At 29.8% G+C, this 25995-nt stretch overlaps 1 protein-coding gene across 1 annotated transcript in view; it reads left to right on the plus strand.

The window, feature by feature from the left end:
* Positions 1–224: 224 nt before the first annotated feature.
* Positions 225–25995, plus strand: part of LOC129963300 (very-long-chain 3-oxoacyl-CoA reductase-like) — a 39034-nt gene continuing 13263 nt past the window's right edge. Inside the window, exons 1-4 of the mRNA XM_056077585.1 lie at positions 225–530; positions 17549–17595; positions 20664–20739; positions 25572–25682. Coding sequence (XP_055933560.1) covers positions 341–530; positions 17549–17595; positions 20664–20739; positions 25572–25682 — 424 coding nt within the window. The 5' untranslated portion in view covers positions 225–340. The remainder of the gene's footprint in view (positions 531–17548; positions 17596–20663; positions 20740–25571; positions 25683–25995) is intronic.

The raw sequence follows: 25995 nt of genomic DNA on the forward strand, positions 1-25995 counted from the left end.
TAAAAATCACAGTTTGTTTTTAATCCTTTTCAAAAATATATTCCATAGAAGGAAATCGTTTAATGCTATATTTCTGGAATAACATAATTAAATATTTTTTTATACAATCCAAAGAAAGAGAGAGAGAAAATGTATGACACGGAAGGAGACTATCTTACGATAGTCGCTTGTTGAGAACCGGTAACTTCAACTTCAACTTGTACTTTTCTTTCCAATTATCCGATTTTAGTTTAGAGTTAGAACTAGTCGTGTTGTGGCTGAGCGACGCACGCTGTGTTTGGTAACTGCGTTTAGAGATATAATCTATTACATTTGAGAATTAGCTGGAATTAATTGCATTATGTCTACAGATGAAAAGTGCAGTTTACCTGCTCATGACTCTAAAGGAATTGTGTGGTTCATAGGTGTACTTGTTATTTGTTGGTTATTATTTAAACTATTACGATCGCTCTGGCGTGGACTGTATACATGTTTTATTGCTGATTTAATAGGAGCTACTGTTGATTGGAAAAAACTTGGAAGATGGGCCAGTAAGTATGACTACCTTAACTTTATTAATTAATTGATTTGGCATTTCAAAACATCTAATAAAATTTTATTTGTCATTACCGTAATTAAAATAACATATCAAAGAAAGTGTTTTTATTAACACTGTAATAACTCTATAAACATTTCTATTTTAATAATTCTCCAATTCTCTTTATATTGTTATACTTAATTAAATGAATCAGCAGTTTATTTATGAAAGATAAAGACAGTTTTTATGATAGAGAGGTAATGTATCTTTCTGTGTAATTTAAAAATAAAGTATTGATGTATGACAGTGTAAAATTCTTAATTTTTATTGATGATTTTGTTATATTTTTGATGAAAAGAGACTTCACTTAACATTCATGGATTTGTTTATCTTCTAAATTCTGAGTATCAGAATATTTTTAGAATGTTGTTGTTTTTTTCTATCAGAGATAAAGAAAATCAAACAGTGAATTAAAAAATAAAATGTTTCATAGAAATCATGATAAAATGAGTTAACTTTCCTTTTGAACACAGTTGATTGCAAGACTTGGCACTGAATCAAGCTTTGAGTCTCATATGATTGGAATGAACTCATAGGACTCGTGGAAACCTGATTATGTCGCAAATCTGTTCACATGTTGGTCTTGTATGTAGTTGATCTTGTCTATAAGAAGATAGGATCTTAGAACTTCACTGAATAGATAGCTGATTCAGATTGCATTAGCTCAATAAGGCTGAGACATATTCTTCTAGTTCATATAATCTTATCTATTCATATAATTTGATTAATATATGGTTGGATTTTTTTTCTACCCTGTAAAAAATTGGTTCTTAATCTACATAAGTAGGCATAGGGAATGTAGGATAATTTTTATTTTGAACTTAATTTTTGAATTAAAATTTATATAAGTCATTACTATTTCATTTACATTGAGCTTCTTTTTTTTAGATTCAGTTTTATTAATTATTGACTTATTCAAATAGTAAGAATGGTAGTATAAATTGTTATATAATGCAAGGTTAGTCTTTGAGGACTATTAAATAAACTCCAAATAAATTAAATCCATACACAAAAAAAGTGTGTGTTTTTTGTAAATTTTGCTTTTGATAAATAAATAAAATTGAGTTCAGCTTTTTTTTTTTAATTTATAAAATGTTTTAAGTATTTTATTCATTGCAAAAAAATAAAATCTGCAATTTATTGGCTTCAAACATTATCTTTGCTCTGAACTACTATTTTTGGAACATTTTTACAAAACTACAGAGTATTTACGTAGTGGATTTTCTTTTATGAAAAATAGATTATATATTTTTAACTTTTTATCATGGATATATTAGAAATTCCATGCAGTAATGAAATTCAATGTGTCTCTGAGATTTTATAGTGAAATAAGAATTTTTCATGAAAAAGTAAATTATGTAAAACTAACTTCTATTTCATTTTGAGATCAAGAAAGAACTGGCACTCCAATTTTTATTCTTCACAACCAGTGTCAGATTTATGTAAAAGCAATGCAATCTTAACTGAGGATTGCCACTTTCTTGAGGGAAAGCAGTAAATTGGTTTAAAAGCTAAATATCATATATGAAGTGATCAAATGCCATATATACTAAATGTGCTATTTAAATGGATTTATAAAGGGTCGCATTTCTCAAATAGTTTAAGGGGGGGCTCATTTAGATTAAATCTAATACTGAACATAGCTGAATTCAGATAAATGAAACATCTTCAGTATATTGCAAAGACTTGTCAATTTGAATACATATTGTGAGAAATTGTGATCATCATCCTTCCCATTTACAAAAAGAGTTACGTTTGCTGTAATTGCTTCAGGGCAGTAGCGTTTCTGGATGTTTCTCACAGTAGGGGTCTTCGAGAAAGCAGTAAAGTCGTTTTAAGGGAGTATTTTCCTTTCGCCGGCAGTGCCTCAACCCATGGCAGATAAATGAGTGTTCATGTTTATCATGGGCATTTATTTTGAAGAAGTTCCTGGGGCATCTTCACTAATTGCTTCCCCACTTCCTCCAGCATTTCTACGGCTTCAGGGCTTTCCCCCTTTTACCCCCCCCCCCCCATCAGCAAGAAAACTGGTTCTTGTTTTTCTTTCCTTGTTACTCGCCTCTTCAGAGCAATACCTGTCCTTTCCAGTGCATATCTAAAAGATCAGAGTGCTTTAAAGAAAATGTCGAAATCTAAGTCAAGGAGTTTTATTTGTTCTGCAAGCTCCTGATGAGGAAAAAAACGTGTCGAAAGCCTCATTATGAATAGTTATGTTCCGAGGGAACGAGGAAAAGTTAATTGTTTTCATCCTATATTTCTTCCTTGAGCTAATCTGTCTATCCATTGACTTTTCAAAGTGAGTGAATTTCCCGAATGAAATAATACGGTTGCTCAACTTTTAGTACCTGTGATCCTTGAACTTCAAAAAGCCGTCTTTTCATTTTCTTGTATATGGAATACAGAAAAAGTATAGTAAATCGAAAAAAAAATCTAAATCGATATTTTGTCGAATCTCTACATTTTAGCCCTTCTTGAGTTCGGAAAACACATTTTGGGAGAATGTCCGTCTATTTATGACAGATAATTCAAAAACACTTTGGTATATGGGTTTTACACTCGAATTCGTGAATTTCTATCAAATTGTGAGCAAATTCTGTGTAGAGGAAGTATACTATCTCTCCAACTGTTCGATCATGAATTAACATAACTACAAAACGAAGAAAGCTAGATGGATAAAATTTGGCACACACATTTAGCATCTACAGCATAGACATCAAATTTTGAGGCAGACCCAACGAGGGTTTGACCTCTGTACTTTCAAAAATATATAAATGTGATAGCTCAAAAACCAAATGAATTAAATATATTAAATTTGGTATGAGATTTTTATGACTACAAGTGTAGCTTTTTGCAATTTTTTTTTGTTCCGATTAAATGGTAAAAACGCATCTGAAACACAGATGCGATATTCGGATATTATTAATTGGGTGCCAGGGTTTAATCGCCAAATAACTCGTTAAGAACGAACACGATAGATTCAACAAAAGTGCTAAACTCGCGATGAAGGTGGATATTTCGTACTGTTGTACGTCTGTACCATGCCATGCAAGGCGTTCTCTAGTATAATGCTTTTTTTAGAAAGTTTTAGGGAGATAACGCTTTTTTTTTTTTTTTGGTGTCCATTGTAGCAAGTTAAAATGATTAAAAATAGAAGTTGTGAATCTTTTTACTCACAAGAAGTGCACGTGAGTGCTTGAGAAAAATTCATCTTTCTATTTATAGCAGTCAACGTACGATTGATAAATTTGCGATAAGATTCCACCTCGGCAGTGATTTTTTTTTTATTGTTTTCAAATTCTTCTTGGAATTGTCTCTTTTTTCTACTTTCTCATATACTAAGTATTTGAAAATAAATTATTATTGTCAAAAAAATTATTTGATTTCGGGATTTTGACGAATTTTCATATTTTAGATTTCCTAGAGTCCGAAAAACACATTTTTAGGCTTAAGTCTATCTTTGTTCTATCTATGAATATAACAACTCAAAAATGCTTTAAAATAGACAAATGAAATTTAGATTGTGGTCTCTACACCAAGTTTGCAGATCTCTATAAAATTTTGAATGAAATCTATTGATAAGAAATTTGCCCGATTGTTTTCTGTAATATTATAACTACGAAACATAAAAAAACTAGTTGAATAAAATGTGGAACATTTTAGAATTTAAGGTGTTGAACCATATTAAATCTGTCAGCGGGTTGATGATCTAACGGTCTTTACATTCGCATACATGTAAATGTCATATTCAAACATGCAATATCTCAGAAAAATCAATTGTGGTATTTTGTTACCGAAATTGTAGTTTGTATAAAATTTTGATTTCAATCAGTCAAAAAGAGATCCACAATTCAGTTCTAAAATACAAAATGCTTTGTGCGGGACTCTGAAAATAAAAATCTGATATCTCGTAATGCTTACTACCTTGCATAAAGTCCATAATTTTTTTATATATTTATTTAGAGGGAAAAGGTAAAAATAATGCCATTTTTAAAGAATGTGCGAGAAAGTTTCTGGGTGACCACTTCTACTGTCTGACTATCCCCTTTCTCCTCTTTCTTTCCTTCATTTACGGTGAATAGATCCTCAATTTCGTGATTGAAGGATTCTCATATTCGAGACCTGATTACACAGATAATTCACTGTTCTTGCGAAATGTATATTTAAATACGTCGCCATGAGCCAAACGTCCGCGCATTACTGTTTGTCCGTCAGGAGAACACTTCTTGCCAAATGTCTTCGTTTACGGGATCGTTATTGAAACAGGTTTCGGGGGAGAGCTAGAACAATGTACAATTCCTTTAATCTGTGTGACAGTTAAACCATTTAAGCATTAAACCACTAAGCATCGTTAATATTTCGTCATATTTTTCGATTGTTCATAACTTTGTATTTTGGTGGAAACATTCCAATTAATGTATACCTACTTAGAAACTAAAGCAAATCTGTTAAATATCTTGACGTATGATTTAAATCATGTAATCGAAGTTTTAGGTGACAGACAAGAGATAACTACTTTTCTGAAATTACTCATTTAAGTGGTAATGATAAGAGGCAAATTATCTAAGCGAATAAATGAAGATGTGCTATTTCAGCATTAAGGAAAAATTTGAATTTCCGTTACACCCTGCTATCAGCAATTTGTGACCTATATTAATTACAATTTATTTGATCAGCTGATTTGCTGGAGATATTGGTTATATTTCATTCCAGTTCAATCATTTAGCAAAACTTCATGTCCATGATTCCGTCAAATTGTAAGACATTAAAGCCGTGTTTTTTAACATATTCTTACTTTTGTTCTGTTCATATATGTATGTGAACTTTCCTAATGGAAATCAGTCCCATGACATCATAATATTATGTCCGGTTTATTTTTTTAAATTTAGCTGTATTGTAACTTTATTTTAAAAAAAAAAATACATTTCATAAGTTCTACAGCTATTAAATAGAATCCTACTTTTTTAGCTTTCAAAATTGAAAGAAAATTACATGATCAAATATTTGATAAAGCAAATAAAATTCGATTTTGGTTTTATTCTTAACAAAGAAAATATTGTTATGAAATATATTTAAAAATAAATTAAAAAGTTAATTAAATCTAGACAAAAGAATTTTACAACAGCTAAATTGCCGGCGCCCTGGCATAGGGGTAGCGCATCTTCCCCGTGATCTGGGCGTCCCGGGTTCGAATCCCGGTTCTGGCATGGCTGTTCTTCATCTGTGTTCTATCTGTGAGGTGTGTGAATGGGCCTCCCTGTAAAAAGGGGTTGTGTAAGCGAATGTGTGTCGTCATCATATGAGCTAGAAGTCAGACTTCTGCCCTTGGGTGCTCAGGGGTCTTTACCCTCAGAAGCTACTGCACACCCCTTTCCGTGGTAACGCGGACACGACATCATCATCATCAACAACAACAACAATTAAATTGGCTTCATTGAAAGATAAATTTTTGGTGTTTAATATGGCATGAAATTTTTTTTATGCGGGAATGCTACCAGAAACTATGGCGAAAACACTTCAGAATATAGCTTATTTTTAACTGATTAAAATTATAATTAAAATTTTAAAAAATCCCTCGGAGATGCATATTTTTACTCTCCAAAGTATATCTGTGCCAAATTTTGTGGCTCCATTTCAAATGTCTTAATCTGTAATCTGCTAACACACACACACACACACACACACACACACACACACACACACACACACACACACACACACACACACACACACACACACACACACACACACACACACACACACACACTCTTCTTTATTATAAGTAGAGATAGAGATGACTGAAAATTTTAAGGAAATATTGAAATGAAAAATGACAGTTACCGGCCTAATACCTAATTAATAAAAAAAATTACTTTGTGTTTCTCTATTAGCTGGTTATTACTAATGACCGCAAATTTTAACGTAGGTACTTTCATATGCTTTTGTGTACTTTGAAGAGAAATTTGGAACTTTGAGGGCTTGGTTAAATTTAACTAAAGACATGCAGCAGAATCAATTTCTGAATTTGTCTTAATTAATATTCCAGACTGCGCATGCGTGAAATGATTTTTGATATTCTACGCCTTTAGAAGCCATGAAGATTAAATTAGAAGTTTTACATTTTCTTTATTCATTTTTTTAAAGATGTAAATCTGAAATATCGATTAATTTACAATGTTTAGTTTTCAGTGCATGAAACAATAAAATGAATAAATATTTTCCTTTAAAACAATAATTGGAACACTTTTTAATCCTTACCTCATTGGCATGGGGGGGGGGTATTCTCTAAAATTTTACATAGAAAGTAAGGGCACTCTCTCGATAGCTCATCAACTGAAAAGTCTTACTCAGCATGTAAGGGCGCTAGTAACATTATTGATAAACCCTAGTCATCTTTACGATATTGGAACTCTTCCTTTCAGGGCATTTCCGTCCAATAAATCATTCGATATTCATTGCAAAATCTAGTTAAGGAGTGATTAGTCTAATTTTTCTAAAATCATATTAGCCATTGGCAAGAATATTTGGCGAGAAAATGTATTGGTGTTTTAACTAAATTTTGTTACTTAAACGTAAAGAAAAAGCTTCCGTCTGTTTGTCTGTGTGTGTTTGTGCTGGTGTCAGGAGCTTTCCTTATAAAACATGTGTCAGACTTTTTTGTATTCAATGACCTTTCGACTTTTTAAGGGGGAAAAATAATATAAAAGAAAGTTATTAAAAGCTACTGTTCTTTCTGTTCTTGAATTCTGTGCCAAGGAAATAGCCAATAGTGGCCCTCTGATCAGAGAAAAGGCCGTTCGGCTTCCTTTAAAATCAAGTGAAAGCCTTTTCAGTATCCAATGGCCTTTCGATCTTTTTAGAAAAAAAAAAAATACCACGTGCTCTAAAAGGGAGTCATTAAAAGCTACTGTTCTTTCTGTTCTTAAATCTTGTGCCAAGGAAATAGCCGATAAAAAGCCCTTGATAGAAAAAAAAAAAAAAAAAGCCCTTCAGTTTCCCTTAAAAACACGTGAAAGACCTTTCTGTATCCAATGTCCTTTCGATCTTTTAAGAAAAAAGTACCACGTAATCTAAAAGAAAGTGTGCGGAGGAAAGGCAGATATAAATGAAAATCTAGTTAAAGATTAGGAAGGGAAGTTGGTTAGTTTGATTGAAGGGTATTCAACGTTACAACGCAGATGAAACTGGGTTATTTTATGACATGCAACCTGACCTAACACTTTGTTGCAGAAATGTAAAACAAAATGTAGATTACGCTTTTGCTTGCAATTATTATTGATGGAACTGCCAAGTTGAAGCCATTTGTGATAGGAAGTACAGCAAAGCCGTGACATTTTAAAAAGGTGAAGATCTTGCCGACAAAAATGCGGAGCAAACAGAAAACCCTGAATGATTCTTCCCTATTTACAGAGTTTAGCCAATATACCTTGATATTACTCGTTCTATAAGTTAATTTTAGAAAGTCCCATATGAGAAAAATTATAGCATCATCGGACGGAATTGCAAATCAACGATGCAAAATCTATGTTTGGCATGCTTTAGGTTTTGTAAGACACCCTTGGGACCAAGTTTCTAAGAATACAATTGAAAAATTATTTCAGAAAGCGAATTTTCCAAGCCCAGAAGTGAAAAATGATGAGGATATCATCTTTCCATTTGTCCCTTCTAAAGAAGTCACATGAGAGTATGTCGTTCCTTGGATAGATTTTAACGATTATGTTTCATGAGATGATGGAATGTCTATTTTTGCAGTTGAGGTCAGGGCCGGCCATCTAAGGGATGCGGCGGATGCTATGCACCAAGGCCCCACAATCGCGGGGCCTTCAACATGATGAAGAATTAAAGTAATATTGAATGATGAAGAACTAAGAAGAACTAAAGTAAATTGGCAAACAGCACTTAATATATATCTCAAGATTTCAAATTAAAGGAGTTCATAATTATTCGCTGTATTTTTAGCTGCTGAATAAAAAGTGTACAATATCTAACTATGGATGTTTTTGTATAATTGTTTATTAGGGCTGTTCCATAAAGTTAATCCATTTTTACAAATTTTGTTTAGGATTCGGATTTTACGGATAACTGCATGTTGAAATGTAGTTTAGTATGCCCCCCTCCCCCGAGTTTGTCGCCAATATGGCAACCCAACGAAACGATCTTCTAGCTATCTATTAAAGATTTTAAGTTAGTTCTGTATTATAATTAAAAGATTTTTTACTACTAATAAGACACTGCAATGTTATTTTTAATATGAATACGAACTGAAAATATTTATTCTTTTACAATTTTTAACTGTCGGTATGCGCTTTAAGACATCATCTGAATTCTTACTTTAAAAATTTTCTGCAATGGAACTCCTTGCAGTTCTCGTAATTCTTTTTGTGCTCTGATGGTTTCCTTGATAATTTATGTCGGTAATTGTGCAAGAATGGATGTCTGGTCTGGTGAATGGGACGGCATGAAATAGTTTGAACCGGCAGAATGAAGGAAGGGTGAGTGGAATATATATATATATATATATAATATAATATCACGAGTTGGTGGAGTTGGGAAAAGGATGTTTGTTTGAAATTTCGTATGGAGAATGTTTTGATCGCTTCTTCTTCCGTTCTTTCTTTACTTTTGATTATGCTCTGTTCCTGTTATCCTCGCAGTCCTTGTGTTCAATGTGCTATCGAAGCAACTAGATTTTCGCATTCTACCCAGTGCCTTCAGATGCCGATGGCATCGCATGCTCTAAATTTTGCTATCTACACAACAGACCGGCGCAGCTGATTTGGTAAAACTTTATTTTAAAATTGTTAAAATAAGCAGCGATAGTCACCTCAAAGGTTAAAAAAAAATCTCAGATAAACCAATACTTATCAGTAAAAATCATAATTTTAATACAGAAAGTGGTAACCGTTGTAACAGTGTTTCTCAAAAGTGTTTGCTTATTTTGTCCGCCATCTTTATTAGCGACTTGGCATCCTTGGTGCAGCAAGGAGCACACTAAATTACACTTTTGCCCAACTCCGAATTAATGAATAATATTTTCGAAATCAATATATTCTTGAGTCCGGTTGTATATAATTTGCTGTATAATATATAATTACTTTAGTAGTTTTGTTTCTTTACAATGCGTTCTTCTTTATTCACAATGTTGACGAACACTCGAATAAAAAACTAATCATTAAAAACAGATCGAAACAAATAATAATCCACCAATAGAAAAAAAATGCACTGCCAAATACAACATGAAAAAAAATGCCGAAAGAAAATATTAACAGTAATTCTAACTGTTCTGTGAAGGGAGAATATAATGAATCAACATAAATACACAGTAATAAAAATTGCAGACTTCAGTTAATTGACCTTTGTTACAATCCAACATAAATAGATGGATGTGAAATTACGATACCTTAACTAATCTTTTAATATACTGAGCATTATTCACATACTTATAAATCAATCATTTTGAACTTAAAAAAAGAATCCCTTCTGAGTTATTTGACTCCAAAACAAGTTGAGATTTGCGCATCCAGTAATGCCATAGATAAAAGGGGTTGGAATATTTTAAAACTCCACCCTGCGTTACAGACATTGCTGGGCTATTCTATTTTAGATAGGGATATTAATTATTCATTTAATTAGGTATACTCTATATCACTGGGCATGTCCTTGTAAATGATAATTTTTAATGACATATTTGTTTGAAATTATTTTCTATTATTCGATCGTAATGATTATATACTTTTATTAAGTAAGGAAATCATTAACTAATATGTATCTAATGATTAATAAATATGAATATAATAATCTTATTGTAAATAAGTCTTTGTGATTATATACATATATATGTATGCATATATGCTCCTCATAAATTAAATTGTGCATACTTATTAGATAAAATAATACTATGTACTTTTTAAAGCAAAAAAGTTAGTTAAATATTTAATTAATTAGTAATTAACCAAGATTTTCCTTTTATCCACTTTGAATTACACCATTTTATTTTTTAAATTCATTTTTATTTCAATACATGTTTTTACTAGTGCTTTTAAAGTAGATACGCTTAAATACAAACTTAAGTCAATTAATTAAATGAAGGCGATGTAAGTAAAGTTTTCGCAAGCAAATTATTTTTTATCGTTGAAAAGCAAGAATACAAAAAAAGAGCTTTTGGTACATTAGCAATTTTTTTTTTTTTTTTTTTTGAAAAATTTTAACGGCAGATGTTTAACAATTTATATCGGGAATAATTTTAATTTGGTTTATTTTCAGGTTTTTTACTAATGAAAAATTAACAATTTAATCGGTTGTTTCAACATGGTCTTTAAATTCTTTTTTTATATATATCAACATTTTGTGACCGAAATTTACAGCTCTAATATAAACAAATAATTAATAACTTATGGAGGAAATTAGCTATCTGTAAATATTAAAAAAAAAAAAATGGTTCAAATGATTTTTAAATTCTAATTAAAAAAAAATATCAGATGACAGATTCAGAAGGGATTTTGTACATTATTATAGTTTATGCAAAAAAGTAGTTTTTGCTTTAAAATATTATACATGAAAGAATTTTTTAAATTCAAGCAGTGTCAGATATATGGATTAATAACTAATAATTAAGGTTAATTTTTTTTAAAAATCCATCTAAAAAGAAAGAGTTAACATGTTGATTAAGTCTGTATCTTAAATAAATGTGAAACTATAATGACTGTTATCGGAAGAGGGTCTTATAATGTGCATTTCTTAGAGCAAAATGCTTAAATCCGCCAATGTGTGAAGTCCGTAATTACAAATCATATATGCATTCAATATCACATGATGTTTCATTTTGAAGGACCACAAGTTGAGTTCCAATTCTCTGGAAACTATCTGCTTCTCTGCTGCAATTTGAAAACTATTGGGTTTCTATAAGAGTGGAGTGTGAGTTCTCGCCATCTGACTTATTTTGTGGCGATTTTTGTAAGATTTATCCTAATCTTTTTAACATTGCTTCGAATTTTAGATAGTGGTTTGACAGCTAGAAAAGCATTACTGTTATTTTATCATTAACTGTATCCATTGATTAGATTAAATTAGCCTGCTGTTTTGAAGATAACTAACTTCAATACTAGCAGAGAATAGTTGGTCAAAATATATTAAAAGTGCACATACTCACGTGAACTGTCAATAGATTGTCCCACATCGATAGTGATTTTTAAATTGTGCTTTATAAGCATTTGACTCAAAATTTGATTTTTTGAAGCACACAAGAATTATTCATTGGTTTAAGATTTTGAAATGTTGTAAGAAATGACGAAATGAAGACTTAATTAATTAGTTAAAAAGAAAAAGATGGAACTCAGAATATTTTGAGAATCCTAACTCAAAATTTTCGATGAAATCTAATATATTTCCTTCCTTGTATTATTTTCAAATCATAGTTCATCTGCAACCTTATCTGGTGTTAAATCTGGTTGTTAATTAAATTTTCTCTTTTTGATGTACCTTGGAAATTTGTAGATTGGGGGGGGGGTACTAAGTCAATTTCCTTCCTTATCATTTGACCAAGCACAAATTTATGGCGTTATTATCAGCATTCATTGTATAGTTTCAAAAAAAAGGGATGACTGTTTGGGCAGCACTTGGTTCACTATGATCTTCCTCAAACCTTACCATGTCGGAAATCTCGATCGAAGTGTTATCAAGTTGACAATTTATCTTACTAATCAATAAAGAAAGTTTTTTAACTGAACTAAACATTCTGTCGAATAGGGCAGCACCTGAATCACTACATCCTTCCTCAAAACTTACCATATCGGGATTTTCGATCGAAGTGTGATCAAGTAAATCGTTTCTACTGGCCCGTCTATTGTAAAATTGATTATCAAATATGAGGTAAAGGTATAAATCTGTTTTTTCCTGTCTTATCGAAATATATGAAAATCTTCTGCTAGCGTATGATTATGAAACTCATTTTATAGTCTTTTTTATTCATGAAGCAGCTTATATTCCTCTAAAGCTTTCAATCACTGAGAAGTAACTCCAGTTCCTTGCATGAATAAGTTATATTTTTAAGACTCCTTTATTCTAAATAAAAGAAGTCCAAAAATTTCTACACTTGTTTAAACGATATTCTTGTGCTTTTCTAAAATTGATTAGAAGATCTGCCCATCCTGATAGCGTGCAAGTGAACATTCAGTGAGCATCTCAAATCCGAATTAATTAACGAAAATTATAGTAGAAAATATCATGCACATTAACAAACGTCTTAAGAAATAATATAAGATTCCTTTCAACACGTTGGAAAGTAAAGGTCCTTAGATTCTTTTTCACCTAAATTAATATTTACAAATTTTTTCACTCTTTTGACAAAAATGATGAAATGTTGGGCCGACTTTAGATAATGACTTTATTGGTATTATATAAAATTTATTGCAAAATAAATATTTAGCTCGATTTATATTGCCACAATTAAATAATTATAACCAAATACATTCAGAGGAACAAAATAATATAAGATTCCTTTCAACACGTTGGAAAGTAAAGGTCCTTAGATTCTTTTTCACCTAAATTAATATTTACAAATTTTTTCACTCTTTTGACAAAAATGATGAAATGTTGGGCCGACTTTAGATAATGACTTTATTGATATTATATAAAATTTATTGCAAAATAAATATTTAGCGCAATTTATATTGCCACAATTAAATAATTATAATCAAATACATTCAGAGGAACAAAAGCACACGCAGCTTCGAAAATTTTCTAAAGCTGACCATTTTACATTATGTTATCAGTAATTCCTTTTTTTTTTTTTTTTTTTTTTTTACTTAATTAGTTTTTTTTAAACAGTAGTCCAACTGCATTTAAACAACTTCAAATTAATGAAAGAAATTAAACGTCGAAGTTTTTCATTATTATTCATTCAAATGTGGTAATACGTCTACAAATACAAATAGTCTACGCCGGGGATTGAAAGATCCCTTTTCGAGCTTTAACTTCGAGGCAATTGCAATTATCGAAAAAACTTTGTATTAAAAAAATTTGATTTCTTAATGAGATATAGAACATCTAAAGTGTAAGTTCACATTTTGAACCAGATCCGTCTAGGGATCGGTTATTTGACTGTCTATATTTTCGCATGGATGTAAAAAAGCATAACAACTTAGAGGCAGGTATCTTTTTTAAGTGTAAATTCTGAATTAAATCAGTCAACAGTTTGACCAATCAACTATTTGTACCTTCGCTTATATGTAAACATAACTCCAGAACACTACAATCTACGTAATTGATATTTGGTGTGGGATCCTGTTACTCAAACTGTGGCTTTGTGTTTCATTTTGGCTTCAATTAGAAAAGAGAGAGAGAGAGGAAAAAAGACGTCCTAAATACATATTAGGCTTTCTTTTCCATACTACGAAGCATAAACTTCTCACCTGCTAGATTCGGAAAGTAAAAAGCTTGAGCACACGTGATGACCTTGCTCAGTGTTTAATATTAAATCTTATTGGGGGAGGGGGAATAAGATCTTTTTGGGAGAATCCAAAATAGTATCGTGGAAATTATTCGCGCTATTTCGTGGTTAAGTTCTTGATATCTGTCGCTTCGCGGATATAATAAATTAACTTTGTCCTTGACTTCTATTGTGTGCATGACAAAGATCTTAAAATATTGCAAGATATGTCACAACTGGTTCAACAATATCTTTCAGCTTAATTAATCTCTTTTAAGTCTATTGTATGCCCTTGAGCTTATTTTTTTCACTGCCTATTGTTACAATTTTCCTGTTCTGCAAATTGTCATGGGCATCAAAAATCGACAACAATTTTATCCGAATAGAAACAAGTTCTTGTAAGATTTTGGTGGATACTCCTTTAGATAAAATTTCTGCTTCTGGATAAGGTCGCGATTATCTTCCTTGGCATTGGTGAACGATAGTTATGAAATATAGATCTTTGTCCGTGAATCTAATATAAAGAATTTTCCTGATACCTTTTTTGCAGATCGATTGATATCAAAAGTTGACACTGAACTGTAGTTGTAGTTACAAGATAGCTTGCCAAATTCCATTAATTTTAGTCATTTATGAGTCATTGTGTTTGCATGCATGCGAAAGTACAGACCGACAGACTGTTAACAAATTTGGTTCAAAATTTGATAAGAATCTGCAATGTACATGTATTTGATAAGAATCTGCAATGTACATGTATTTGATAAGAATCTGCAATGTACATGTATTTGATAAGAATCTGCAATGTACATGTATTTGATAAGAATCTGCAATGTACATGTATTTGATAAGAATCTGCAATGTACATGTATTTGATAAGAATCTGCAATGTACGTGTGTACTAAATTTTATCTGCCTACTTCTTTGCGTTTTGTAGTTGTAGGGTTTACTTGTACTCGAACATCAGAGAGACAGATTTCCTGAGAATGGATTTCGTTCAAAATCTAATAGAAATTTGATACAAATTTGGTTGACCAAATGTCATCCGTTTTGTTTAAAGTGTAATGTTTTTGAATTATTTTGTTTGCAGACACACATAATGTTAAAAATGTGATTTTCAGACTTACGGAGGTCTGACATATGAAAAATCATCGAAATCTCGGGTTCGAATTTTTTAAAATTACAATAATTCCTAAACTGGTCTGAATACTTTACACGATAGGTGTTTGGATCTATGGATACCAAATATTGCAACTAGTAATTAGGTTTTCAGAAGTAAATGCTGATTAGGAAAGTTTTTTTGTTTAAAATAGATGTTTTTATGTAAAAACTTATTGAAATGTTTTTGATTTCCCTCACAAAATTCGGATCCTGTGGTCGCACAAGATCCATTTTAATTGCATTTTGAAATTCAGATATTAATATTAACTTCCATTTTTCTTTTGTTATAATGAATTTTGAAAATTATTTCAAGTACATTTTATGAAAAAATTTCCATTGTTTTAATGAATTTATTCTCACGTGAGTTGCAGTGACATTAAGTATCTTTTTGTGTGCATATTATTGTTGCTAGATAGTAAAATGCTAGTTTTGAAATAAAATATAGAAAAACGAATAAAGCCTAAATTATTATTATGCTGCGAGGTTTCGAACCAGAGTTCAAATCTGCTTTGATTTTTTTTTTTAATAGTAGGTTCCTAGAATTAAGTTAAATTTTTTTAAAAATGCAAATAAATAAAAAAAAAATTCGTGATTTTTATTTATATTTATTTATTTATTTATTTTTAATATTCTTAATGGTATAACCAATATTTTTTTTTCTATTTACTGTTGAGATTTATTAATCTACATTGTATTTATATTGTAAAATACTATAGTTTTTTATAAATCAATTTTTTAAACTTTTTTTAAGCATATAAAAATACAGAGTTTGTACAATCCATTTAAATATGGCCGAAACTTATTGAAAAATAGCTATCAATAAAAAAAAAAAATCAATCATTAGACTGATTTGGAAAGGTACGATTTGAAAAATAAATACAACGTTTTAAGAAATATTTTCTTCCCGACATTTATCATTTTTCTGGAATTTTTATTTACTTTTGATTAATTAAATTTAAGTTGCATGTTATTTTTTGCACAGGTGAATATTTGTGGTTTGTATTGTTGTACTTGCTTTGTTTGCTTTCGGACCTGGGTGGAAATATTATTCACAGTTCTTATTTCCTAAAAAAGAAATTCTTAAACTCTTATTCACGGAAATACCAATGAATGTTAATTATCGCCGAGACTTCTTAAAGACATTTGACTAAACCATAGAAGTGGACATCCATTATACTCAACGCCGTGTCGATGAAGTGTTGGCAATCTATGCCACTCTTTGTCCATTCATTTAGACTGGTCATCATCACCTCACTCTACCAATTCAATGATCCCCACACTTACTAAAACATACTGCAAATCTTCTTTTCCACGCATATTAAGCCTGTTTCTCCCCTCTTGTATTCTCCCATTGACCAGTCCAAGTGATATAATGGTACGATGGGTATTTGAAAAGGTTGGATATCAAACCTTGCCATATCAGTAGTTATCACCGGGTTTTCGCATTAGTTATCGATTTCAGAATGGTGTAATATTTCCGTGAATATCCTTGTTTATATTTCTTGATTCGCAAAGCCTTTGGTATTTCTATTGTTTGTCAGGGAATTGTTCACACTTAACGAATAGGGGAAGCAAAATCACAATCTTGTCAACGATTCATGAAACTAATTCTGATGGATTTTCGTACTAATCGATTTTGGAGAGCCACTACTCCATGAGTGATTATGAATTCTTAACTATGCAAATGCAATTAATTAACGACACCAATTGGCGAAATCGATCCCGTTGTTGAGATTGGTGACTGTATTTTAACCCTCCGTCGGGCGCAATGCAAATCCTAACACGATCGGGTGCAATTCATCTAAGAGATTAATGTACTCAATTAATGCAATTTTTGAATGTGTGTTAAAAAAAACATATTAAACAGAACTTTTCACTTACATTTGAGTATATTTAGTATGAGTATTTGAGTATATATGAGTACTCAATTAATGTGACTTCATCTCACAGATTAGTTGCGCCCAATGGAAGGTTAAATTTATTTTACACTGTCATTCGAAAATGGAAGTGGAGAGGACATGCAACCTTTAATGACCGATCAACCATGGAATTATTGTATGGAGCATAAATTAACATATGAAATAAAAATGCAAGAAAGCGGTACAGTGTTTGTGATTGGGGAATTCTTCCGTGGTTTTGTTTAATTATCTTAAATACATGAGCAGCTTGTCATGGAAGGTTGGGTAGTATTTTTCTTATAGCGAAATTCAAATTAATTTTACTTTTCTGTTAAACTTTTCAAGTGTTTATCATATTCTTTAAAATTTTCTTTTTCATTACATAATAATGTAGGAGAACATATATAATGGTTATTTTGTTATCATAACATATTCTTCCCTTAGATTATTTGTTCATTAGGAGAATAATTATGTTTCTTCTTTCTCCAACAGTTGTTACGGGTTCCACTGATGGTATTGGAAAAGAATATGCAAATGCTGTAAGTACCATTACACCTTCACACAATTCAGCCATGGAATTAAATTTATAATATGTTGAAGATTATATTTTTTTTCCTTTGAAGAACAGTGAAATATCGCTTAGCGAACTAATTCAGGAATAAATTATGTTCGCTAAGCGATAATTATGTTATTCGTTATATTACTTGCAATGCGGATGACCCATCAAGCGAAGTAAATTTTTTTAATGGGACTTTATGAAAATAGAGCAATGTGTTCCGAAAAAAAAATTTAACCAATGTATATTTTATTATTTATCAGGTATTTTTTTGAATAAAAAATTGTCTAAAGATGTTTGCCTTTAATTATTAAATTTCGCGAAAACGAAACACATCATTACTGCCTGATAAAGTGTTGCTTCTCAACTTTCGCCCATGCTTTTAGCATCTCATTTATTTCACTGGAATTACCTATAGTACCTGATGACCTAGCAATGAGATTACTTAGTAAGTTTCACTGGAAGTTGTTTGGTCAGGAAGTCGTAGTGTTTGCTATGTTCTTCCACCAGTTTATCGTTGTCATCGCTATTCACCTGTAGCTTTATAATCTTGGCCAATCTCGTCGATTAAAACTTCTCAGATATTTGCCGAAGCCCCTAGTCACGTTCAACAAAAGTTTCAAAGTTTCTTTCATGCAAAATTAAAGATTATCACAGAGCAAGCATTCAACACATACTGATACCGAGGCATGGGACAATCCTGCATGTTATGTCACGATGTCCACGTCACTCAGTCTGAGAAAGTCACTCTTTAAAAAGAATAATTTTTTAACATTTTTTCCCACCTTACGCTGATTTCTTGTTATGAGAGTTACTCGCTAAGCGAGGTTTAAATGTACTTCTTTCTTATACTACAATATGAAATCATGCTTTGCTTTTTTTCCCCCGACGATTCAATTAACTATATTTTACGACTCCATTATAATTTTCAGAAAAAAAAATGAAAATATCAACAAACAAGCGCTATAAATACAAAGAGAAACAGGCAAGATCCTGCATGTGATGTTACGATGTCTCCTTGTTGCTTGTTATTCGAAACATCACTCGTCAAGGGAGTCAATTTTTTGCATTTTGGTTTTCTCGCTATGTAGATCACTCATGTGATATGCTCGTTAAATGGGGTTTGACTCTATTAAATTAAATCTAACGATTTAATGGAAATGTAACAAGCAAAATTGTTTAAAATTTATATGATTTTTTGTTAGAATTTGTGTATAATTGAAAAACGGATTAGGAAACGAAATTTTTAGTTGCATTGAGTATATTTCAAGTGCGTAGTAGGATTCACCTAGCAAGAACTAAATCTCTACTAATAATAATGTTGAATATGTGTTTGTTTGCTGGCTCTTTACCAAAATTGGTCTCCTTTACCAACCTTTCAACCAAACTTGGCCTTATATACCCTGGAGGGTGGGAATGTGTACCTCAGAGCGATCATTTTTAAATATTAATTAATTAAAAATTAAATTTAATTTTGCCAATTTTCCGCGATAACTTCCAAAAATATTGTACAAAATAAATTTTACATCATTTCAAAATTTTAAAATATATATATGTTTTTTAGTGATGTCAATTTAATAACCTTGTGAAATTTTGCTGAACGGTGACATCTTTTTAAAAATTTGTTTTGTCTGATTTCCAGTAATAAATTATGTTGCTCTGTTCTCATTGTTTCATAAAATTATTAATTTCACAATTTTCTTTCATTGTTGAAAGCTAACGATTCTGTTTATATCGGTATAGTTTACGAGATACTAGTACTCGCGAAATTCAGAAGATTGATGAAACGAATATTTACTTTTATGACCAGTGTTATATATATATAATATAGTGTCTATTCCCCACATCTACACCTAGACGGCACTTTGAGATGGAGTATTTATAGAGTCCCCATGATGCCTTTCAGTTAGTAAGTAAGACATCACTACTCTGTGATAGTTCGCCAACCGTCTTGAAACTATGTGATATTTTATTCTTCCAGGTTAAGTATGTGTGTGTAATTTGATGTTTTGTGTGTCTTGTGATGTGGAATCTAGAAGAAATATCAATAGAGTGGGGCGTCATTTGTAGTGAAGAGAGACTCATGGTGTTGTGCAAATGGAAACACCGGCTTTTGGGAAACATTTTATTGAGATTTCTTCTAGATTCCACATCACAAGGAAAACAAAACATCAAATTACACACAATACTTAACATGGAAGAATAAAATATCACATAGTTTCAAGTTGGCTAGCGAACTATTGCAGAGTAGTGATGTTTTACTTACTAACTGAAAGGCATCATGAGAACTCTATAAATACTTTGTCTCAATGTGCCATCTAGGGACAGGTATATATATATGTGCCATCTAGGGACATATATATATATACCACTGGTTACACTTTTTAATATTGATATATTATTTATTGTAATTGGATTTCATTAAAGAGATTCATTCACACAATAAATAGAACTTAACTAAGATAATAAAAGTAACACTATTGTAATATTGGACAAATTGGAGGAAATATGGGCATGAATTTATATTTAAAGGATTTATTTGAAATAAAATATAACCAGTATACCCGAAGAAAAGCTAAGGCGACCTTGTAACCGTATTTCTATTTTTGATTTATTCATAAATTTTCATTTTTGTCCTTACTATGAGCATAAATTTATCTAATTCTCCGAATCAGAATTTAAAATTCATATATTCTGGAAATTTGTGAATCTCACATAACCTCTCGGTAAGTATTTCGCAATCTGTAAGCTGTTATTTTGTCTGTCTTCTTGCATGCTACATTCAATTTTGATGAAATAATCTTGCTGAAAATTCTTTTAAGTTTAGTATTCATGCCTCAATAATTTTACAAGCAGAATGAAATCAATATTATTTGTTTGTAACTTTTTATTGTATGCCATACCTTAAATATATTATTTCCGTCAATGCAGGTTTAATCGTTATTTGCAGCTGTTTATTTACTGGTTTTGTGTTTTCTTAAAATAATTATTATTTTAATTTTTTAATAAATCGTTTTTTATTATTTTATTTTATATTTCTTTTCATTCCAGCTTGCAGCCAAAGGATTTAACATAGTTTTAATTAGTAGGAATCAGGAAAAGCTAGATACTGTTGCTCAAGAAATTGGTATGATTTAAATTATTTACTTCGTTACATTATATTAAATTTATTGTATTACTAGCCGCCTTTGGTGACTAGCCGGTTCGCTAATCTTAATGCTCGTTAAAATTTTAATAATTAAATATTTTAGTAAATCCTATTTTAATAGCTTCTTCATCAAAATATTTTTAAACTTCAAATTTTGATAGTCATATAATTCACTCATAATATTATAAAGGCCTTCAATCATAACGTAGTATGTATCTCTAATTTTCTGTTAGCTCCCGTAGAATTTATGCTTTAAATTACAGTGGAAATGATTAAACTGCAATTAATATAATAATATTTTTTACTGAAACAAAGCATTTTTTTATAATATGATTACTGAAAACAGAGTTACTGAGCATTTAAACTTTATGGGCACTAAAGAATATCTTTCTCAATTTATGTAATATCTCAAGAATTTTTCAACAAAATTTTCTCAGATTCATCATGAGTAGATCGATTAATTAACAATGTTTAACTTTAAATACATCAGACACTAAGAAAATAAACAGAAAATTACTAAAGCACACAATTAACCTAAAAATAATTTAAATCAAGTCCGAATCCGTTGAAAATAGTTGTCAACAATCAGAACACAATGCGCATGCGTGAATTTTCAACACCAGTTATGGTAACGCAAATGCTCGAATTTTCTACGCCAGTTGGGGTAACGCTATGCAAACTTGAAATTTTTAATTTCCTTTTTTCTGTTTCATTTTAATTCAAAAGTACTTCAGAATGAATCTGAAAAATCCATTAATTAACAATGTTTAATTTTAAATGCATCAAGTATTAAGAAAATAAACAGAATCGTTTGAAATAATCGATCGAAAACATGTTAAACCTAACCTCATTAGCGTGGGAATAAAAACTGAAGCCTTACTCATTTGGCGGTGGGGAAATGATTTTTTTTGGCGAGAAACTTAGTTTTTAATTAATAATTAAAATTCTAATTAAAAATTCAAAAAAAGGGGCATTCCCGACCTCCAAGGTATACATGTACCAAATTTGGTAACTGTAAGTCAAACGGTCTGGCCTGTAGAGCGCCAAAGCACATACACACATTAACTTTATTATAAATATAGATAAATTGTATATTAGTATAAAATACTCCTTTCTTTGTTTATTTTTGAATTAATATATTGCCATTAAAAATATGGAAAATGAAAAGTAGGAATTTGAACAGTCATCATAATCAGCATAAATCCAAAAACCTGAAGCTCTTAAAAGTGATATTATAGTAAACAGTTCACTATCTTTATTTATTATTGAAAATATTAAATAACTCTTGTTTACAGCTTCCTTGCAAAATAGGAAAAAAAAGTCTTTTGCTAGATTTTAAATGATTTTAGAAAATTTTTTGTTGGTTCGTAAATATGCATATCGTGGCTGAATTTTATGATTATAACTCAATATTGGTAACTGGAGTAACTTAACTATAAATAGATGGTTGAGTAAACCGGGTTCTTCAATTTTATCATTAGTTACAAGAAATTTTGATTTTGATCAAAGAATGTGTTGTTTCTATTAATACTAAAATCCAATGTATGTTGATTCTGTGCAAGGCTGACTTTTAAACATAGAAATGTCAAATTTGGTTCAAATATACTTTAGGGGTGGGGTGGGGTGGGGCGTGACAATCAGTGTTGAACTTTCGAGCAAGCACTAGGAGGTGCCTCATATTACTAATATCAATCATTCGTGCATCTCTGAACAATTTTTTTTTTTTCAAAATTTGTCTTTTATAAAAATTTAATTTTTAAAAACATAGTTGTAGAAATGTATTTTTTCACCATTTTAAATTTAAAACATAATTTTAATTATTATGAAGATATGTGTTGCCATTCTACAAGCTAGGCCTTCGTACTTAGAGCTATTAAACTTGGAACATAAAAGGTTTGGAAAGTGGAAATGTGCAGCGTTAATTATTCTTTTTTGAAGTTTTAATAAAAATTAAACAAATTTCCCGCTATAATATCCGAAAATACTGAATGAGTAAAAAATGAATTATGTATCATCTTAATATTCAAAAAATTGTCTTTTCAATTATAATTTTTAACATATGTATTAAGATTCTATTTTTAAAAAATCCTTTAAGTATATTTTCCAACAATTTTTTTCGCTCACACAAAATAAAAATTAAATTCAACTTGCTTGAGCACATTATTCATGCTTCAGAAAAATTAGCTTTTATCAACATGTTACCAACGTAAATACTCAAATTAAAAGATTCTTACTGCAAATTAATGCTAGAAAAGTGCATTTTCAACTTGTGTCAATAAGATATGAAATAAACATGAAAGGGGTATTTTCTGGAAAGATAAGTGCAAGAAACTGATTTCTGTGAATTTTTGAAATATCTGTATTATTAATTGAATTTAAAATTGTGGTGGGGGGAGGGGGGGGGTGATGTTATACATGATGTCTGCTCTAATCAGATTATATGACCTAATTCCTAAACAATTAATTTTAGGCATGTATATATAAAGTAGGAAAAAGGATCTGTATTTAGTAAAGAATATTGCTTTATGCAGTTAGGGGTTAATAAATGTTCTGATAAATGACAAATTTGATATATTCCTGGTCCTTTGAGCCATATTTAGTAAGATATTCTTGAAACACCAACATTTTAAATAAAGGTAAAGATCCATTCTTTACAACCAAAACTTAGTGATTTGTGGAAATTTAAATATTACTGACTTGCAAAAGTGTATGATTTTAGACCACTCCATTAATCTCGCCATTCAGTGGCAGTACCATAAGATTGATTAGTCTAAAATTATGAAATTGTTGACTGTCCTAAAATAGTGATATTCAAAATTTCATTACTCAATTTCAGAAGAAAGAAACGTTTTTTTTTAAAATGTAATTTATTTAATGAAAATTCGGAGCATCAAGAATATTTTACTGAACAGGATTCTTTAGGTCAAAGGACTATAAAATTTAGAATTCATAATTCTTTCAGAATTACATTGACTGATACAAAATAAAATACTTACATCATTTAAATCCTTTTATAAATAAACTAAAACTGAATTTTAGGATGAATAAGATAAATTTTTATTAAATAATTCTTTGAGGTATCGGATAAATTATTAAAAAAAAAAAAAATTCTGTAGTTCACATGAAATTTCAATACTTAACATTCTGTATTCTATTCTCGTATTTTTAAAAATGTTTGGTTTCAGCAATAAAGTTTTTGTTTTTGTTTAATTACATCTGCTTCAATATAAGTTCATATTTTACAGGACTTAATAGAAAATTAGAGATGCATAGTACAATGAATGGAACAGCACATGGCTTCTATAATAGTATGAATTTTACAATAATCAAGAATCGAAGCTTAAAAATATTTTGCTGAAAAAGTTATTAAGAGGCCAATTTATGTGAAATATTTAATTGAACATTTTAGCAAGTATTAAACGGGGCATACTAATTGGCCGCCTAAGGTGGTTAATGTATTTATATAATGTGATTTGCACAGCTACATTTTATAGTTACAATGAAAATCGAACTATTCTTTGTTTTTCAAATCATTATTAAAACTGCAATTAACAAAGTTTACCTTTACACATCTTAACTTTTCACTGATTTTCACATTTTAAAATATTCTTTTACGAGTTCATTTGATGACAATAAGGTTTTACATACTGAGATATTTTCTTGTACCATTTTCAAATTGGTTTTGATACTTTTTATAATGTAATGTTACTTTAAGTTTTTAATTAGAAATTTTTAGTAGTTTCATTTTAATTTGCAACAGTAATAATTGATTTTTTTTTCTTTCAGATAGATATCTTTACTAAGAAATAATAAATCAAAACTTTACTCTTTACAAAATTTATTGTTTGTATAATTGTTTGATTTTTAAAAATGATTTTTTAAATATTTTTCTTAGTAATATCTTTGAAAATTTAATTTTTAAGCTTATTTCTTTTGTTTTTTAATGTATCTTATTATTATTTTTTCTAATATAAATAATGACATTTTTACCTCTTAATTTTGCTCTGCAAAATTTAATTATGAGTAAGTACTTTACGAATTGCAGTTGATTTTTAAAAAGATTTTTTTTTTTTCATCAAAAGCATAGATAGAAAAATGTTATTATATAAATTTTTTTAGTCTCTTCATAGAGCAAAGCTTAAGTTTTAAATATATATGCTATTTTCACTTTAGTATTTTAAAAAAAACCAGAAAAGGCAATTATCCAGATGAACAATCGAATTACCAGTGGTGTTTAGTATTAATATATTGAAAAAAATTTATATTCTATTTTGTCCATGCCATATTGAAAAACTAAATTAATCATAGTTATAATATACTATAATATTTTATTTAGTGCAGTGGAACTTTGTACCTCCTTATCATATTTACATTGTGTTTAAAGTAAAAATTTTAGTTTTACATGATTGAAAGAATCAAATGAGTTTAATACTGAAAGGGTTATTTCATCATCTTAAGAAATATTTGAAAATGAAAAATGTAGGACCCGAGAAATTCAGTGTACTAAAAGTTCAATTAAAAGAGAAAAATAATTTATTTCTAAATTCATTGTAAATATCTGCATTTAATAAATGCATTCAACGTTTGCTTTGTTGGGTATTTATACTTAAAATTTGCTGAATAAAAAAACCAAAAATGAGGAATCAAAAAATATCTACTTTAGGTGAATGACTTGTTATTTAATAAATTATTATTTAAAAAGTCTTTCAGTAGTTTTTATTTGTTGTAGTTATATTCATTACAGCAATTTCTGATTAAAAACACATTTTCGTAAATATTTGGTAAAATCTATCTATTTTTTATTCCTTTAGAAAAGAAATACTCTGTAAAAACCAAGACAGTAGCTGTTGATATCACGGATGAACCAGTTATTTATGATAAGATTCGAAAAGAAGTTGAAGATTTGGACATTGGTGTATTAGGTAATAATATTTTTGTTTATTTATAATATACACATAGTAAAGCATATAGATATTAATCTCAAATGATGATGCACATATTAATTTCAGGCTCGTAAAAATTTTAATTTTGAATAATAAAAAGTTTTTTTAAAGTATTTTCATATATATTATTTATATTGTTCATCCCAACAAACTCTACAAAGATGAATGAAGTATCAATAGATAAGTAGTTTTTATCTGATTCTAACATAACAGATTAGTTTATATTTAAATACATTTATTAAAAAAAAAATTTTTTAATCTGAAATACCATCAGCATTGCTACTTAGTTTGT

This window comes from Argiope bruennichi, chromosome 3 (genome assembly GCF_947563725.1).
Source record: "Argiope bruennichi chromosome 3, qqArgBrue1.1, whole genome shotgun sequence".
Lineage (NCBI taxonomy): Eukaryota > Metazoa > Arthropoda > Arachnida > Araneae > Araneidae > Argiope > Argiope bruennichi.